Source organism: Bos indicus, chromosome 25 (genome assembly GCF_029378745.1).
Source record: "Bos indicus isolate NIAB-ARS_2022 breed Sahiwal x Tharparkar chromosome 25, NIAB-ARS_B.indTharparkar_mat_pri_1.0, whole genome shotgun sequence".
Classification (NCBI taxonomy): Eukaryota; Metazoa; Chordata; class Mammalia; order Artiodactyla; family Bovidae; genus Bos; species Bos indicus.
Window position 1 is genome coordinate 30256692 of NC_091784.1, and position 20283 is coordinate 30276974.

General features: G+C 42.8%; 1 protein-coding gene across 1 annotated transcript in view; it reads right to left on the bottom strand.

The window, feature by feature from the left end:
* Window positions 1-20283, bottom strand: part of GALNT17 (polypeptide N-acetylgalactosaminyltransferase 17) — a 429186-nt gene that overhangs the window by 69670 nt on the left and 339233 nt on the right. The window contains exon 6 of the mRNA XM_019988316.2: window positions 17390-17507. Coding sequence (XP_019843875.1) covers window positions 17390-17507 — 118 coding nt within the window. The remainder of the gene's footprint in view (window positions 1-17389; window positions 17508-20283) is intronic.

Below are 20283 nucleotides of genomic sequence, written 5' to 3' on the forward strand. Positions count from 1 at the left end.
TTTTTTAAAAAATAACTTATTTATTTATTTTATTTTTGGTTGCGCTGGGATTTCCTTGCTGTGTGCTGGCTTTCTCTAGTTGTGGCGAATGGGGGCTTCTCTTCATTGTGGTGTGTGGCCTTCTCATTGCGGTGGCTTCTTGTGGCAGAGCATGGGCTCCAGGCTTGGAGGCTTCAGTAGCTGTGGCTCGCAAGCTCAAGAGCGTGGCCTCAGCAGTTGTGGCCCAGGGATCATTTACTCCATGGCATGTGGAATCTTCCCAGACCAGGGATTGAACCCGTGTCCCCTGCATTGGTGGGCAGATTCCCATCCACTGTACCACTAGGAAAGTCCTTCCTTTCTTATCCAAAAAATGGTCATACCGGACTAGAGCCAGTCCTAATGACCTCAGGTTATCTTGATTACATTTGCAGAGACCTTATTTCCAAATAAGGTCACAATTTCAGGTACAGGAAATTAGGACTTCAACATCCCTTGGAGGGGGCCACAATTCATCTCATAACACACTGCCCTGTCCGAATTCTTCACTCACAAGAGGGATAATGAAATGATGGTTATTACTTAAGTCACTCACTTGGGGGCTATTTTCCATGCAACTAGAACTGGAATATCAAATAACTCCCTCAAGGCCATCCAGCTCTTCCATCATCTGGATCTCAGGAAGCTGGGCCTTTCAATTTCCTGCCTGGGTATAGATTTCTTCCTATCTTAACAGTTTTACTAGAGTTTTTCATAGCTGCCAGTTTTTAAAGCATCCTGAGCATCTTGCCTCTGGGCTAATTTTTCTTTGATAATTTTCTCAAAAAGAGCTCCAAATTTGCTATAACCATTCCAAGCCCAAAGGACTGGCTGATTTTCTGGGTAATAAAAAATAAATAAATAAAGGAGAACTTGGTGTGAGCATCAGTGGAGGTAAAACCATTTTAAAAAGAAAATAATAGCCTTTCACTGAAATCTACACATTCTTTTGGCCTCTTTTGCATCAATAGAATGGACCTTTGTAATTTCCTACATGGTTGTTCAAGTAGGAGGAATGGAATTTGAATGTGTCTCTTCCAAAAGGTTAAAAAGACACTAAATGCAAGTTTTGAAAAATATCTGAGGTTTTTAATTCTTTTCATTTTTGTCACATAGAGGAAACACACAGATGTATTTCTAAGCCTGAGTACTTTAAAATGTATGGCGTTGTCAAATGCACAATATATTTCCCTTTTAGACTTTCCAAAGGGGAGGGAATTAATTATGAAATAGTCAAACAGAGTACTGTTTCATGCTCTGTGAAGCAGACAGTGGCTACGCATGGCTGTCATTGGAAGATGTGCCCATACAAAGCATTTTGCACACATGTAGATGGTAGCTTCAAAGCTGAGGGTCACCATCAGCAAATCCATCCAGCATATTTCCAAACGAACAGTATTAAATGAGCTTCCACAAAAATAATGGCCATTAGCATAAACAAAGAGGTTCCTTGCTGAGATGGCCTGGTGTACAATATTTATCACAGGAGATGACCTTTAAGGACAAATGGTTCCAATTAGGGAAAGCCCCCAGCCCAAGGGCTTCCCAGGTGGCACAGTGGTAAAGAATCTTCTGCCAAAGCAAGAAGTGCAGGAGGTGGGGGTTTGAGCCCTGGGTTGGGAAGATCCCCTGGAAATGGCAACTTGCTTCAGTATTCTTGTCTGAAAAATTCCATGGAGAGAGGAGCCTGGCCGGCTACAGTTCATGGGGTTGCAAAAGGGACATGACTGAGCGACTGATCATGCACACATGACCCAGCACAAACCTTTCAGACTCAGAACATGATAAAGAGATGCCAGAGCTGCTTTCCTGCTTGAATCCAGGTCTCAGCGGGTACTGCAGCTGAGTGAAGGGTTGCCTATTGCAATGACCTTTAAGTGCAGCCATCCCACCCAAGCATCATGCTTCAGAATGCATGGGGGAGCCAGCTCAGGGCACCAGAACCCACCTGTCTCAGGAACTCTTCTGGGATTTCTTCCCGCATTTCATGCCTGGTCCATCATTTCTCCCTCTGGTCTTCCTGGCTCTCCAATTTTCTCTGGCTACACACTCAAGCCCCTGTTCCTCCTCATGCTCCTACTTCTTCATTCTAGTGATTATTCAAGCTCTCTTCCCACTGCCCATGTCCCTGGTTCTGGAAGCATCAGATTTCCAAGCCTAGACAGCCTTGGTCTCAAAGGATCCCAGGCAGCTAGGGACATCTCCCACCTTGGCATCCCAGTGAGGGAAGAGGGGATAAAACACTGACATTCCCCAGGCAAGCTCTCCTTCAAATGGGCCAAAAGATGGGACATCAAAGATGGGTAACCAGGGTTTGTCCAATGGGCTATCCATCTGACAGCAAATATCTGAGATTCCCCTAGACAGTCAACTCTTTTCCTGTGGAAGCCCTGACAATTTTGCAATGGCAGTTTTCCTGAAGACTGAGCACATCACCATGCCCAAGGCTCATGTGTGCAGACCTCCAGCCAACTACTAGATCTAGGGCTGAATGGAATGGCTCGGGACCTTGGTGGCTGCTCTTTGTGGCATGGCATTCCACCAAGCCCACAGGGTCCAGGGAACAAAACAACTGTGCCCTAAATAGAATCGGGACAAGCTAATTCCCAACCCCTTTTGTGTAAAAATAGTGGAAAATGGAAACAAGCACACAGAGCAAGGATGCTACTACCATCCTGTCCCCTGCCCCAGAAACCCAGAGCTATAAATCACCATGTCACTACAGTCGCACCTGGAGAGGACGGTGTAAATTCAGGTTCACATTTATAGGGAATCAAATTATTGCTTTATTCCCAGGGAGATGAATGAGAGTGACAGAGTTTCCAGAGTTGTAAAAATAGATGGATGCTTCCTATAAAATAACTCACAGACGCCTACGATAATTTACAAGAGATCTGGCAGTCTGGGAGCAGGCAAGTGAAATTCCAGACAGAATACCACACTATTTTCCAGTGGTAGAGTAAATGGTTTGGCTATTATGATAATACATTTCAGCACAGCAAATATATCTCCCCTTAATAGAAATACATTAGACACCATTTATAAAAATACCAACATCGTGGGTCTGTTCCTTCAGCTATAACTTAGACATAAATATAACACAATTTATGGATGAGGAAATCCAATTTCATGCTGTTTCAAACACATTTGTGTTTATTGCATAACTACAGTTCTCTATATACGAAGCAGTGTATTACACGATAGAGATGAATGGGCATGGGATCTATTTGCGTGTCTACACGGGAATCATGAGCATTGTATCTTCTGCAAATGGAAGTGCTTTATGATATGTATTATATACAGCCAACACCTTGAGCATCTACTATATGATGACATCATTACATAATCGCCAGTGTTGTCACCTCCATCCTAAGGGTAGAGGGATGCAGCACCTGGGATGAATAAATATTCTAAGCAATAGGTGAGTGAAAACCTCAGAGAGCTGTAGAGTCAGACAGATTGGCTTTGACTTCTGGCTCCCCTGTTTATCAGCTGTAAGATCTTGGACAAATTACCTGCCTTCTAACAATCCCGGTATCATCTGTAAAATGGGATCAATAATGACTAATTTACACGATTCTCATGAAGACTGAAGAATCTAATGTTTGTAAAGCGCCTATGAGCAGTTTTCTGCCACAAACTTAGTGCCAACTGACAGCAGATATTAGCTTGAAATGTTTATCCCATTTGAATGCATTTGTGGGGACTCACCTGGTGGTCCAATGGTTAAGAATCCACCTTACAATGCAGGGGACATGGGTTTGACGTTAGGGAACTAAGATCCCACATGTTGCAGGGCAATTAAGCCTGCACATCACAACTACTGCTCCCGCACACCACAACTAGAGAGTCCGTGTGCCGCAATGAAAGATCTGCATGATGGAACGAATATCCTGTGTATCACAAACAAGACCCGAGGAAGCCAAATAAATCAACAGACATACATACATTAAAATAAATGCATGTGTGGGAAAGGCCCAAATTTCATCTTAAGCACCGAGTACAGACTGTGGTGCAAAAAAGTCCTGCAACAGTGAAGGTGATAGAGAAGGTCCAGCCTGTGGTTTCTGCTCACCACCACCTCCCTTCTCTTCTCTCTGGTGTCCCTTTACTTGTTGATAATGGTGTAGCTGTTTCTTGACATTCTCTGCCCACTTTCAGAATTTGGGGGGCCCTGTCTTTATCTCTATCTGGGCAATTTCTCCTCTCTGGCTTAGCTTTGGTGTGGAAGCATTTAATTTAGCTTTGACAATCAATAAGATGCTTTTTTTTTCCCTTTTTTTGTGGGGGACGAGGTAGAGGGAGTATTTTTTCAGGTTTAGCAGTTGTTGGATTTTTTTTCCCCAAAGCTCTAGCAACAGGAATAATCCCAGAGCCCACAGTGAATCAGATACACAAGCTCAGCCTCAGTGAAGGTGAACCGGGACGATTTACACACCAAATGAGTCCATGTGTAGCAGCAGCACAGACTCGCAGCTTCTCTGGCAGTATGGGCTTCTGGGTATCACAGAACCAAAAGCCAGAGAGGGTGCTGGGTAGAAATAAGCCTAGAAGCAGAGTGCTTGATATACACTGCCATGAATATACAATGCTACCGATTTCGCACAGATGTTTATAGCAGTTTTAGTCATAATTTTCAAATCGTTGAAGCAACCAAGATGAATAGATGAATAAATAAACTGCGGTACATCCAAAGGATGGAATATTATTCAGCACTAAAAAAGACAGCAATCAATTCTTGAAAAGACATGGGGGGACTTCAAATGCAAATTACTATGTGAAGGAAGCCAATCTGGAAAGGCTACATACTGTAAAATTACAACTAGACATTTTGGAAAAAGCAAAATTACAGACACAATAAAAAGATCAGGGGTTGTCAGCGAGTGGGGGTGGGGAGTGTGAATAAGGGGAGCCCAGTAAAATTTTAGGGCAGTGAAACATCTGTACGACACTGCAATGATTGATCCCTGTCACCGTCCAAATCCACAAAACGCACAACACTAAGAGTGAAGCATAATGTAAACCAGGGACTTTGGGTGATTAGTGCAGGTCTGTGTAGATTCATCTCTGGTAATAAATGCAGCACTCTGGCCAGGGATGTTACAGTGGGACAAGCTGCGCATGTGTGGGGAAATCTCTCTACTCTGCTGTCAATTCTGCTGCAAACATAAAACTGCTCATTAAAAAAGTCTTAAAAAATAGCCAAAACTTTAGGTCAAATCAGTTACCTGACCTGTAACCTCGGTAAAATAGAAAAAAAGTGAACTTTGTTGTTCATTGAAATTTAGCGCTAACATCCTACATCAAGGAAGTTGCATAATTACACAGAAAAATGATTCCAAACACCTTTAAAACAGAGCGTTGACCACACGTGACTGTGGAAATATATCCTAAGGACAAAACAAAATACAAAGAAATACTGAATTTTATTCAGTCAACTTGTTAGCTGGCATTCTTATACTGAAATCATATATATCTATATACATACAGAGAACATACACTATATATACATATATAACATACATAGTGGGATAAAGCAAATAAGAAATTATGTCAATAAGAATCAGACTTATTCTGTCAATTAGAATAAAGCTTTCAGTGAAAGATAAGCATAAAATCAAAGAAGTAAAACTTCTATAATCATAAATTTAAATTGGAAATACTAGTATGAAAGAATGACTTACATTTTTCTTTCTAAAAAGGTCAGTGTTAGCCAGCTTTTCTGAAAAGTCTTAGAAGTAATGAGCACCTTCACTGACAAGACTTTGGTCTCTAATCTCCCACGAGGGGGAACCAGGGGTCCTTAGAGTGATGGCTGATTCCAGGTTTGGGACATGAAATATATAGGACAAAGCTGAAACTTCCTGGGCCAGAAAGCTAGGAAGCTCTGTGAAGTGCTCTTCAGATGTTTTGCCATTTTTTTAGTCTTAACTTTTAGGTGTCATTATATTTAGTCTGGATAAGATTCCTTTGTCAGATATAGCCACTGTAAATATTTTTCTCAGTGTGTGGCTTGCTGGTATCTTTTTAAATGAGCTGAAATTTTAAATTTTGATTAAATCCAAACTAGCACTTTGCTTAAAAATTGTTAATACTTTCGTATCCAGTCTAAAAAGTACTGCATACTCCCCAAGATATTCTCTTTTGTTTTCTCCATTGCTTTATGTATCATAGACATAAATGTAAAAGCTAAAGCCATAAAGCTTCCAGAAGAAGTGGAAAATGAATAGATAAGCCACAAATTGGCTTACATATACTTACACACACACATATATACACTATATTTCTGAAAAAGTGATCATAATCAGAACACATAATGGATCTGTATAAATGAGCAATAAAACAAAATTAAACAATGTGTTAAAATGGGCAAAAGATGTTGTGAAAATTATTCTTAGGCACAAGAGAAAGTGTCCAGTGTCATCAGCTATGAAGGAACTGCAAACGAAAACACTGAGGTACCAATTCAAACCTAATGGATTCGTTAAAACAAATACTGGCAAAATGTGGACACCTGGAACTCTCACACAATAACTGGTGAAAACGGAGAATGACCCAAACACTTTAGACACTTGTTCGACCATTTCTTACAAGTTAAACATACATATTTCCCATATTCTAAGTATTCGGTTCTTATGTACTTACCCAACAGAATCCAAACATATGTCCAAAAAAAACATGTTTTTCATAACAGTCCTAAATTGGTAAGAACCCAACAATCCTTCAGCAGGAAAAATGAATAAACAAATGATCATATTTTTACACAATGGAGTGGTGGTGGTTTAGTCGCTAAGTTGTGCCTGATTCTTGTGACCCCATGGACTATGGTCCTCCAGGCTCCTCCATCCATGGGATTTTCCAGGCAAGAATACTGGAGTGAATTGCCATTTCCTTCTCCAGGGGATCTGCCCAACTCAGGGATCGAACCCCAGTCTCCTGCATTGCAGGCAGATTGTTTAACAACTAAGCTACCAGGGAAGCCCATACATTGCTGTAATTCTCGGCAATAAAAAGGAATGAATTTCTGATATAGATATGACAACAGGGAGGAATATCATAAACATTCATTAGCTGGAAGATTAAGGACTTCCGCAGTGGCTCAGCAGTGAAGAATCTTCCTGTAAAGCAGAAGACCCAGGTTCGATCCCTGGGTTGGGAACAGTCCCTGGAGAAGGAAATGGCAACCTACTCCAGTATTCTTGCCTGGGAAACCCCATGGCCAGAAAAGCCTGGTGGGCTAGTCCATGGGGTCACAGAAGAGTTGTACACGACTGAGAGACTAAACAACAACGCTGAGGATCAGAGTGTATAAGGCATGATTCCATTTATGAGAAGTTCTAGAACAGACACAACTAACCTATGGCGATGAAAATCAGAAAACGGTTGCCTAAAGTGGGTGATATAGGGAAATAGAGAGAAAAGACAGGAAAACGACAACAGGGGACTTTCACAGGCAAAGGAAATCTTCAATATCACACTTTGGGAGGCGATTACTGAGATGTACATAACTGTGAAGCCCATTTGACTGAAGACTGAAAATCTGTGCATTTTACTGTATTAAGTAAGGCTTTAATAAAAACAAAATGAGCAAAAAATGAGTAATGACTGTAATGGATTTAGAAACATAAGATATCTATTTTAAAAAAATAATTCTACTGGAGAAAAGCCCATTCATTGGTCACCTTTGGAGGCTGCTATGTCATCAACTTATTATTCTAAAACTGTTTAAATAAAAGGAAAAAATCAAGCATTTATTCTGCCTTTCCTATTTGAACTATATTTGGGAGTATCCAAATAGGTGATGAGGGTAAATTCTTTTTTAGTAACAGCATTATGTTTTATAAACGCAGGATGAATGTAAAATTTTAAAATCACCATTTGTAAGCCTTAATGAAATAATGGATCTGGGCAAGGATTGTCAGTGGCTGCTGAAATCATTAGGTGAAAGGATGACGGGGAATTTTATAACGGATGAATCAGGCTGAAAACACATGGACCCACTGTTGAATCTTAACATCACTAAAATCCAGACAACCAGGTTGTATGTATCTCCTGATGTAATGTGATAGGAAGTTTACAGAATCACCTGAAGTGTTCTTTCGGGAAAGAAGGAAGGGGTGGATGAAGGAAACCGAGTCTAATCAACCTTCCAGATCTAATACAGTTTAGACAAAATGGAGAAGAGAGGAACACGTTAAAGACATTAAGTAGGATCATCTACCAAGTCCAGAGAGTGCAAACTTTTACCTGACAAATGGTTTCGTATCTTCAGTAAATGAATGACATGAGAATAATAAAAGTAAGGGAAAATGGTACAGATTAAAAGATACTTAAGAGGCATATGGGTCGGGGGGGATAAATTAGGAGTATGGGATTAACAGACACACATCTCTATATAAAAACCATAATCAACAAGGATTTACTGTGTAGCATGGGCTTCCCAGGTGGCTCAGTGGAAAAGAATCTGCCTGCAATGAAGGATTCATTGTTGTGGGTTCAGTACCTGGGAAGATTCCCCTGGAAAAGGAAATGGCAACCCACTTCAGTATTCTTGCCTAGAAAATTCCGTGGACAGAGGAGCCAGGTGGGCTACCCACCCTGTGCTCACAAAAAGAGTTGAACATGACTTAGCAACTAAACAACAAAAGGGAACACTATTCAATATTTTACAATAACTTATAACGGAAAAGAGCCTGAAAATATACATAGCTGAATCACGTTGCTATACACATGAAACTTGCTCAATATTGTAAACAACTATACTGCAATTAAAAATAAAAAAATTAAAAAAATAAAAACAGGGATATCAATCTAATGCAATCTGTAGACCTCGTTTGGAATCTTGCTTGAACAAGTCATCAATGATATTGTTGAGAAAAATCGCACAGAATTTTGAGAAATACTTTTAAGAAACATGAACTGGGTAATGAATTTTACCATAGTAAATTTATTTTGAGCCTATGCTTTAAAAAAGTCCTTCTATGTTAGCAATGCACTCTAAAATTTTTATAGGCAGAACAATTCAATGTCTGGGGATTTGCTTTTTGAAAGCTGAGAGGCAGTAGCTGAAAAACACACAGCAAAATGTTGATATTTGTTGAAGCTGAATCATTTGTACATTCGGATTCATTAGACTGTTCTATTTTTGTTATGTTTCAAATTTTCCATAATAAAATGTTGAATTAAAATAAAGGAAACTAACATAAAATGTAATGACAATTCTTCATTCTCCAATTTGTTTTGTGGGGGAAAAAATAGCAAGAGACAATATTATCTAAACCCCTCACCCACTGGGGGTGGAATTCCCAGCCTGTACACAATTCTAAAATTGAAGAATTTTAGAAACTCGATGGAAACCATTTTATTCTACAACTGACATCACGTTGCTGGTTGTCTTTTGTAAGATCTCTCAGGGAAGGTTTCTTTTGGAGCGTGTGTGTGTGTGTGTGTGTGTGTGTCTGTGTGTGTGTATTCATGTATATGTGTGTTTTTTCAGCTTTCTAGATATCTATATCTATATGTCTATTTTTATGACTTAAAAGGATGGCAATACATTTCAATAAAGATAGCAAAATGGTCCTGCTGTCTCATGCCAGCAGTCTCTGTTTAAATGAACCTTCTCCTGCTCTTTCCTACAAAGCACCATTCTGTACTGTGAAGTATATGTCATGGAGCAGTGAAGGCTGGAAGAACCACACGTCACTGCAGATTTTAAGTCTTTACAGGTAGGTGGCTCACGAGCTCTGGCTCCAGTGGTGGCTTCGCCATCTCCTGTTGGGAGGTGCCATACAAACAGGCAAAGGCAGGCGGATTGGACGAGCATCTGGAAACTCACATCCTTGCACAAAATTGGAGTATGGAGCAGAGATTCTAAAGTTCTAAACATCTTAAAAAACTAAGATCTTTTCCCCAAAATATTTCAGAAAAAAAGAGATGAGTCCTCAATTAAAAACAAACAAACAAACACTATTTTCCTAACTCTTCAATTCTTTAGGAATAGCACCTATGGCTACTGTTTGCTGTAAGCCATGGGCTCATATTACAAAAGGAATCACCATGTCCTACCGCTGTTAAGTCAGCCCAAATCCTAAGCCCCGCTTAGGTCCAGTAGACCCCGGGATGGGATGGTGAACACGCCACATTTGTCCTAGAACCCTGTTCCAACTCCCGCTCTCGGTTGGAACCCCACCTTACTCCTATGTTCTTTCAACATCTTGTGGCCAAGTCACAGAGGACTCAACATTTCTAAAATGGAATTCCTCGAATTTTCACCGACACACCTTCTTCTCTGCCAGTGTTTTCTAAGTGAATCTATCTGGTTGCTCAGACCTGGGAGGTATACCACTCTCTCCTCCCATTCATTCCTCATGCTGAGTCATCACCAGGTCCTTGTTCATTAGGCCCCTGAATGGTACCTGGATCCACCCCTTCCTCTCCATGCCTGCTCTGGGCTTCTTCTTCTTCTTAGCTGTTTCTCCAACTACTCTTTCCATGCCCTAAAGGTGGTTTTTGTCTCCTGGATTTCTGTCTTATCCCCTCTCCTTCTTTCTCTAGGCAACCCCTTCCTTCTTGCAAATTCAAATATACTCTATGTACAGAAGATGCCCAAATCTAACTCACGCCTTGTCCTCTCTCCTTTGTTTAATTTCCACACACCCAACTGCCTACTGGATGAACTGGATGGTGTCGGGACCCCTCTCACACAGAAAGCATCGTCTTGTGCCTTCATTCAGACCTCTCATCTCCTAGAAGAGCACCAGCATCTCCCAATTGTTCAAGCCAGTAACTCGGGAGTCCGCCTTGCCCCCGGCTCACTTTCATCCCCTCTATACACTCAACCCTCAGATCCTGTCTCTTCTGCTTTCTGAATTTGTCCATTTCTCTCCCGCTGCCCCAACCACAGTTTAGGCTCTCCTACTGGCTCTCCTCTGAGTCCATTCAGTTCTATCATCCATTCTCAACATGGCATTCGAGATCTTTTCATGGCAATAATGATCTTTCTTATATAAAAAAAGTCTGATAGCCACACTCACCTTAAATGCTTCCAAAGGATCTTGGTTATAAGTTCAACACAGGACTATATATAGACACACACCATACACACACAGATGTCTTTTTCTTTATCACATATGTCTCCTTTTATTCCTTTCAAAATATTCACAGTGGTCCTTAAGAAAAAGCCAAATACCTGTTTAAAGATTTTGCATAACCTAGATGCCACTCAAGATTGCTGCCGCTGCATCTAATAAGTTTTCCCTAACATTTACCTTCTCCAGCCACCTGGAATACCTCACAGTTTCCAGAATACATTTCCTCTCAGAATGCCAAACCTCTGCAAATGCTTTTCTCTCTGCCTGGAACATATTTTTTTCTTTTAAAAACCATTTTATTGAGGCATGATTGATATTGAAAAGCTGTACATATTTAATGTAAACTATTTGATGAATTTGGAGATAAGCATAATCCTGGGAAACCATCTCGTCACCGTGCGTGTGTGCTCAGTCATGACTCTTTGCTACCCCACGGACTGTAGCCCACCAGGCTCCTCTGTCCATGGGGATTCTCCAGGCAACAGAACTGGAGTGGATTGCCATGCCTTCCTCCAGGGGATCTTCCCGACCCAGGGATCAAACCTGCATCTCTTGAGTCTCTTGCACTGCCAGGTGGGTTCTTCACCACTGGGCCACCTGGGAATATCACCACAATCTATGCTATCAACATACATATCACTCTCAAACATTTCCTCCTGCATTCTTTATTATTACTGTACACCTTAAATGTACACAGTGATGTAGGTCAATTATACCTCAATAAATAAATAAACATTTTGTGAAAAGAACACAACATAAAATCTACCCTCGGCAAAATTTTAAGGACATGATGCACTATTAACTACAGGTACTATGCTATACAATAAATCTCTAGAACTTAATCATCTCATATAACTAAAACTGCCTGGAATATTCTTATTCCTACACTCCACTCCCACACTTTCTTGACCTATCTAAATTCAACACATTTTTCAAGTCTTCAACCTCATTTCCTTAAGGAGGAGCTTCCCAAGTGCCTAGAGTAGGTTATATTCCTTTGCTATCTTCTTATTTTTCTCTCACCTTATCTTTTTACACCTATTACATTGGTAATTGTTTGCTAAATGAATGATTTTTCTGCCTGACCATAAATTTTATGGAGATAGAAGCCATGTTTGTCTATTGTGGTCTCCTTAGTTCAGTGTCTGTTAGAGCGGAGAGGGCTCTCAACATGCCTCCCTATTATATCCAAAAGCATTCAGTTGAACTGCTGGTCACCTGAAATATTAATATATGGATCCAGATTAAAGACTAGTCTGTGAAACCCGAAGTTGATTCTATCTAAACAAAACCAAGGACTTTTGCTCTGAGTTTTATCACAGGTATACTCTAACCTTACATTGTGAAGATATTCCCATAGTCAGAGATGACCATCAACAGCAGATAAAGGAGGACCAAAGACTCATGCAGTCTAAGGATAAGGCAAATGGGACTGAACTGGTGGTCTGCTTCCAGGAGTGACCATTATCCAACCACAACATCCAATAGATAGAGCGGACTTAAGCCCAAGAGATCCCAATGGAAGACAAAGGTCACAGGAGGCTTCTGGACATGGGGGATTCTGATGTCAGGGGTCTCAGAGCGGGCAGGGAGAATCTTCCATGGTTAAAATGGATGCTGGATGATAAGTCTCAAAGCCCGTGGACAGAGGAGTGGCTGGGGTGGGGATCAGAGCATCAATCAACAGGGCTGGTCAGAACCCTTTCATGTTTTCTACTTGAGCTGAGATATTCATCTTCACTCTCAGACACTGGTACTCATGATACTTGAACTTTCAGTGTCCAATCAGGACTGTTTATACTGTCTGCCCCCTGATTATCAAGTCTACTGCTGAAGGTATTCCAGTTGGCATGGGGACTCACAGAGCCTGAGTCTGTGGGCTGGCCTGCAGGTCTTCAGCATCTTCAGCTCAAGTGCACTGGGCTGGGCAAGATGGCATAGATGCCAACCTTGGGCCCACCGGAGTCTTAAGAATGGCATCCCAACTCTTCAGAACAATGTGGGTCTGGGGGTACCATGAACTATGCCACCAGCAGTTGTGGCACCAAGCTCAAACTCTGCATTTTAAGAACATCATTCTCACCTGGTGTAAAATAAAATATACACACCCATTGTCCATCATTCACTCTGTGTGTGTGTGTTAGTTGCTCAGTTGTGTCTGACTCTCTGCAACCTCATGGACTGTAGCCCGCCAGGCTCCTCTGTCCATGGAATTCTCCAGGTAAGAATACTGGAGTGGGTAGCCATTCCCTTCCAAGGGTCATTTACCATGACATGAGTCTGAATCCTTTACCTGGAACTGCTGTGGAGCCTCCTGCAAAAGCTGCACCAAGAGGAGGGTCCTGGGGGCCGGGCTGGGCCAGGTAAGAAGGTTATCATGCCTGTGTCCCCCTCTCTCACCCACCACCCTCTTGCTGACTTCACCTCCATCATGGGTCGCTGGTCTCAAAAATATTTTCAACAACAATGTGCACACACAGGAATTCTGCCTTTTATTCAGTCCTTGAGATTCCTGACAAGCTAAGACTTTTTCTGATGGCTGGAGGATCTGACCGCATCTTTCTGTTGCCTTCCTTTCAGATTCCGGGAGGCAGGATTCAGCAGTGGTGTGTGTCAGTCGTTCTTTTATATGAGGGTTCAGAATAAGACAGTGCCTTTTCATCCCCAAGAAGACGGATATACTGGAGAAACCTGAAGCCATCTGACACCACTTAAAAGTAATCTATTTGGTCTTTTTTCCTTGAATTTTTTTCCTCTTACCATTTAGACATATTACCATAATATACATTGTTAATAATTGCTGATTAATGTTACTCAGAACACGATGAAACCTTTCAATTTCTGATCTCATTTATTTTCTCAGCCCTAGAAAGCATGTTTTCCCCCATCTCTCCACTGCATTGATTTTGCAGTGGAGAGATGGGCTTTGGTCATGGGCAAGCTTGCCTTTCATCCAAGCAATAGCCCTGGAGTAAACCCTGTTGTTTCCCCTGCCCCCCCACCTCCCCTGAACCACAGCAAGGCTTTCAATTCATCCTATTCTTTAATTACTGAGGATGGAATTAAAAGGTAATGAAAAATGTCAGAGAATAGTTTGATCACTGATGGACCTATTTCTTAGTCAAAGAAATCACAAAGAAAAGGTAAGTGTTCTCAAATTAAAATTCCCCTGCATAGCTAAAGCAAATGACTTTATTTCCTGCAGGTTATTATAGGTTAATCTGTATAAATGTATCTGTGTATACTTTATACAATTTTATATATGTATATATGAGTGTATATGTTACATAAAGCTCTGATTTTTCTCAGGCAGCAGGGATGGCTTTCATAATAATGTATTTTTCAAGGGAAGGGGGGCTTGAATGTGCCAGGAAGTTGGTTAAGGTGAGGGCTTCCCTGGTGGCTCAAATGGTAAAGATCTACTTGCAATACAGGAGACCCAGGCTCAATCCCTGGGAAGGGAAGATCCCCTAGAGGAGGAAATGGCTACCCACTCCAGTATTCTTGCCTGGAGAATCCCATGGCTGCAGGAGCCTGGTGGGCTACGATCAGTAGGGCTGCCAAGGGTCAGACACAACTGAAGCGATTGAGTAGGAATGCATTGCTTGCATTACCACCTGAGCCACCACCCGGAACACCATCCGTGTAAAGACTCCCTTCCACAAAACCGGTCCCTGGTGCCAAAAAGCTCGGGGACTGTGAGGCTATGGGAAATAAAAGCATAAATCATTCCCAAATCTCCAGCGTGGATGCTGGAGGTGCCTCGGATAAGAGACTGGTGATTGCACACGACTGGAGGATGCAGGCGCCTCCATCCGACGCCTTCACAAAGAGGTCCGGAGAGCAGCCAGGTGCTGAGAAGACCAGTAGGAGACAAGCCAGGGAGCAGGCTCTGGAACCCATCACTCCAGCCTGTCCCTCGGAGGTGCGGCGCGGGACTCACGGGCGCCCTCAGCTGATGGCCAGGGGCGGTGCTGTACCGGGTGGTGCTGCCGCAGGGAGAAACTGACAAGCCCCGCCCCTCCTGCAGGGTTAGGGCAGCCACGCAGGTCTGTCATCACCGCCACCACCACGGAGCCTGGCAGAGCCTCACACCCAGACCTTTGCGGGGTCCAGGTCGATGCACAGAAAATACTTTTACGCGTGGGGAGACCAACATCTGAGCGCCTTAGCAGTCGGTCCTGATGTTTCCACCTCTGTTTTCCACAGACCACAGCCTGCCGTGGCAATCAAATCTGGGGGTCCCTCCTGTCCCCATAACCCCTCCACCTGTGCCCCTGCCCCCGTGAGGACACTGCTCCATCCATCATCCTGTCTCCCCTCTGCTGGTGTCATCTTACCCTCCATAGGCGTCCTTCTCACATTATTACAGAGACATTCAAATCCCTCTTAATAAGATATTAAAAATTTTTAGAATCAACAATTTACCAAATTATCATAGATTTTAATTTATAAACATTATATATAAATAAACACATTATAAATAAACATTATATAAATAAAGAAACATAAAAATAGTTTATGATTTTATAAACTATCATAAAATTCTGAAACATTTTAAAAAAGCTTAACCATCTCAATGCAGGGCTTCCTTCAGCTCCTTCCTTTCATAAGGAAGTACCTGGATAAGTTATCATCTTCCATTTAATCAAGGGGCTTGTCTCCACAAAGTCTCACTACTACGCATGCTGGGTCCCTTTAGGTGCCCAGTCATCAATCTAACAGATACCTATTGAGCCATGTGTGAAGCACGGTTCTATGTGCCTGGGATGCAAAGGTGAGCACCATGAAGCTCTGTGCCCCGTAAAGCTTGCAATCTGGCTAGTAAAGTTAGAGAAATACAATATACATAATAAAAAAGTCAATTCCCTGGCATGCTAGAAGCAGATGAGAGCTAAGGAAGGGATGAGAGCGGAATGAGGAGATGGGACCAGGGTAGAAACCGAAGTTAGAGGCCAAGTTCAACATTCTGGGTCCAGATCTTTTCCATCAATTAAATTCCAAATGGATTAAGCGCCGAGTACACTAGTTGTGATCACATATCCATGGGATTTTTCATTGATGGGCTTTCAAAGAAATCCTATGTAAATTCCACTTAGGAAAGAACCCAGCCCAGAACTGAAAATACAGAAGAGTCTGCAGTTTCCAAAAGGGAGTGACTTGAGGGTTCAGGGAAGGTCCCCACCATCCCCTTTGCTCCTGCATCTTGGACGCTCATTACATCATAAGAACACGAAGTCTTTCATTCCATGAAGGGAGGGGGGTGTAAGTGTAGATGAGGGGCTGGCAGGGTATCTTAAAGGTTCTGAGCAATTAGGGATAACGAGTGAAATCTGACATGGAGAACAGGCTTTGATTGTGGGTAGGGATTCCGTGCTGGGTACCTGCCTGGCAGCACAAAAAGGAGATTCCAGCAGCGGAAAAAGGAAGAAATTCAATAAACTTAAACCTTATAATTGTGTCCGAGTCATTTCCAACAAGCTTCCTTCCCAGGTATGCAAAATCTCAGGACAGGGGCCAGTGGGGACCCAGTGACCCTAAATGGGCACCCTCTGGAGCCCCCTCTTTGTGGTACGCAGGAAGACACACCAGTTAAGTGGTGACCAGGTCCTAAAGGATTCCCCTCACCCAAACCTTCACTGAGATCCATTTATCTTAACTCTAACATGAAGAGGTTGGAATGCATCAATATGCCCAACTTTTTTTTTTTTACAGTGAAATTCATTTTTCAAACAGAATTTTAAACAAAACCCAGCTGAAGCAATGGAGCTGATCTGAACGTGGGGCCAGCAAGAACCCCTTCTGCATCTTCTTCCTCTTCCCCAACAGCCTCCTTAGAAACCTTTCTAAGAAATAGGAGAGTCCCACAAAACAGGATCCTTCTCTCCTCTGGCATCTTATGGTTCTTCTATGTACACGAACTGTCCAAATATGTAGGCTGGAAATTCTAATTTAAGGAGATGATTTAATTTTCAGAAAGATTTAAGGAGAGAATGAAACTGGATGGGTGCAGGAACCACATTCTCTAGCTAAGGTCTAGATTGGATCACCCAGGCATGGCCAAATTGTTCAACTTCTTGAAGTGGGTAAAGCCCAGGTTTCTTCTGTCTGGGGAGGGGGTGGGGTACCAATCCTGCTGGAACATCTTTAGGAACAGAAGTGGGGTGAGCCATTCTGTAATTCACCCAGCTAAGGAAGCTTTAAACACACATCAAAAATGACCAGGTAGTACTGCTCACAAACATGAATAGACCAAGAAGAAAGGACACCATGTCACAGACCTTGATTCCAAGTTCGATATTTTCTCCTCCATACACATCCATCCCAGGGTCCAGAAGACCGATTTCACCAAAGAACTTCCTGTTGACCACAAACGAGCAGCCGATCATGGCTGGTGTCCTGCAGGAGAGAGAGAGAGAAGCGATAGTCACATGATACATAGAAAATGGAATATTACTCTGCCATGAGAAAAGGAAATCCTTTTCTCCAATTTGCCACAACACTTCTGGACCTTGAGGGCATTATGCTGAGTGGAATAAGTCAGACAAATACTGTAGATCTTGCTTATATGTGGAATCTAAAAAAGTCAAACTCATAGAATCTACTCAGAGAGTGGACTGGTGGTTACCAGGGGCTGGAGGCAAGGTGGAGGAATTGGGGGATACTGGTCAAAGGGTCTACACTTGCAGTGAGAAGATAAACAAGTTCCAGGGCTCTCATGCACAGCATTGTAATTATTATTAAGAATATTGTACTATATACTCAAAGTTGCTAAGAGTAGATATTAAGTATTCTCACCATAAAAAAAAAAAGAAATGATAAGTACGTGACCTGTTAGAGAGGTGGACCATAAAGAAGGCCCTGTTAGAGAGCTGCAACATAAAGATGGCTGAGCACCGAAGAATTGATGTTTTTGAATTGTGGTTCTAGAGAAGACTCTTGAGACTCCCTTGGATGGCAAGAAGATCAAGCTAGTTAATCTTAAAGGAAATCGTATTCATTGGAATATTCATTGGAAGGACTGACGCTGAAGCTGAAGCTCCAATACTTTGGCCACTTGATGTGAAGAGCCAATTCACTGGAAAAGACCCTGATGCTGGGCAAGACTGAGGGCAAGAGGAGAAGGAGGCAGTAGAGGATAAGATGGTTAGATAGCAGCACTGATTCAATGGACATGAGTTTGAGCAAACTCTGGGAGACAGTAAAGGACAGGGAAGCCTGGCGTGCTGCAGACCACAGGGTCACAAAGAGTTGGACGTGACTTAGCAACTGAACAGAGGCATTAGCTAATGCTATGGTGGTTACCTTGTTGCAGTATAGAGATCAAAACAACATGTTATATACTTTAAACCTGCACTATGTTATCTAATTATATCTCACCTGAAGAAGGAGAAGGAGGGTGAGGAAGAGTAGGGGGAGGAGGGGGAAAGGAAGAGGGACAGGAAAAGGAGGGTGAGGAGTGGGAAGAGGAAGTAGAAACAGAAGCAGCCTCCTTTAAGGCATTTTACTGGTGCTGTAGGGGATAGAGAAACATCCTGCATTCAAGCAACTAGGTTATTATTATTACTATTATTATGGCTGCCATTTATTGAGTGATTACTGTCTCCAGCATGAGCGCAAAGCACATTTCACACACTGTCTCATTTAAAAACCCCCAGGTTGTGTGAAAGAGGAAAGACCTCTCCTGCTGAAGCCCGTGGAGAACTAGCGACCCAGCATGAATCACAGAGCAGAGGTCAGGACCATCCGCCTCTCAAAGCCCTTCATTTTAGTCTTTCTGCCTCACTGCACTCCCCAGAAATGGCTTTGTGAAAGAGCCAGCAAAACCCCAGTCTGCCAAAGGCCAGAAATGCTGGTGAGATGCTTTCCTAGGCGATAGAGACGTCTCATATGGGAAGCCCCATGAAAGTCCACTGGGGCTGCTAGGAAGCTGTTAGGTGGGATTCTCCTGAACTGAACTATAGATCTCAACAATAGATCTTTATCTGCTCCTTCAGATCTCGAGCTTGAGTTTAATGTCCAGATTTCTGACACCACGGGATACTTCTTGGTACCCATGTGGTGCAGCAGCAGTGGGGTCAATGGAAATACCAGTGTTGAGAGTTGAAGGGACCAAGTTTGATGAATGCAGATGCTGCCATGGAAAACTGAACTTGTGTGAGGTGAATGGAACCTCTGGCTCCCAGTTAAGTCTATGCAGAGCATCGCTGTGAAAAGACATGCAGTGAGACCAGTGCAGAGACAGTAGGAGCTCAATAATAGTGCTCCTTCGCCCTCCATGTTTTCCCAGCAATCTCACACCAATCATGCCTATGGACACAGGATATCACCCTCTTTCGGGGCACTAGCTACCCCAGAACAGCAACCACTTCACTGTCAAGCATTCCCTGCAGCTCTTGGCCCCTCTCGGAGAAGCACCTGGCCCCTCTCCTGGAAAAGCATATGAAGTCCAGCCCCTGTCTCAGCTAACTGAACCAGGACTGAGCATGGATCCCAAAAGGGTCAATCAAATTATGCTTTTCTGAAACTTGGAATTGAGACAGTGCCAGGAGTTAGAACTAGAGGGTCTCAGCCATCTGTAGGGCTCAGGCTGCCATTTGGGGGCAGTTCTGATGGTCCCTGTGCACACGGATGGCTGAGCAGAGGGAGGCAGATGCCCCTCGGAGGGGTGAGACCAGGGAGTGCAGGGCAGCCTGGAGTCCTGGGCTGCCCACCTGCTGACTGGTGTGGCTCCGCACTCTGCCCCTGGGTGATGTGAGAGCCCCTTGTGTCTTTGTGATCTGTCCTCCTTGACTTAAATGGGGTGTGTTTCTGTTCTTTGCAGCTGAATAGCAAAGCTATGACAAACCTAGACAGCGTATTAAAAAGCAGAGACATCACGTTGCTGACAAACAGCTGTCTAGTCAAAGCTATGATTTTTCTAGTAGTCATGTACGGATGTGAGAGATGGACCATAAAGAAAGCTGAGAGTCAAAGAATTGATGCTTTTGAATGGTGGTGCTGGAGAGGATTCTTGAGAGTCCCTTGGAGAGCAAGGAGATCAAACCAGTCAATCCCAAAGGAAATAAATTCTGAATATTCATTAGAAGGACTGGTGCTGAAGCTGAAGCTCCAATACAGTGGCCACCTGATAGGAAGAGCCGACTCACTGGATGCTAGGAAAAATTAAGGGCAG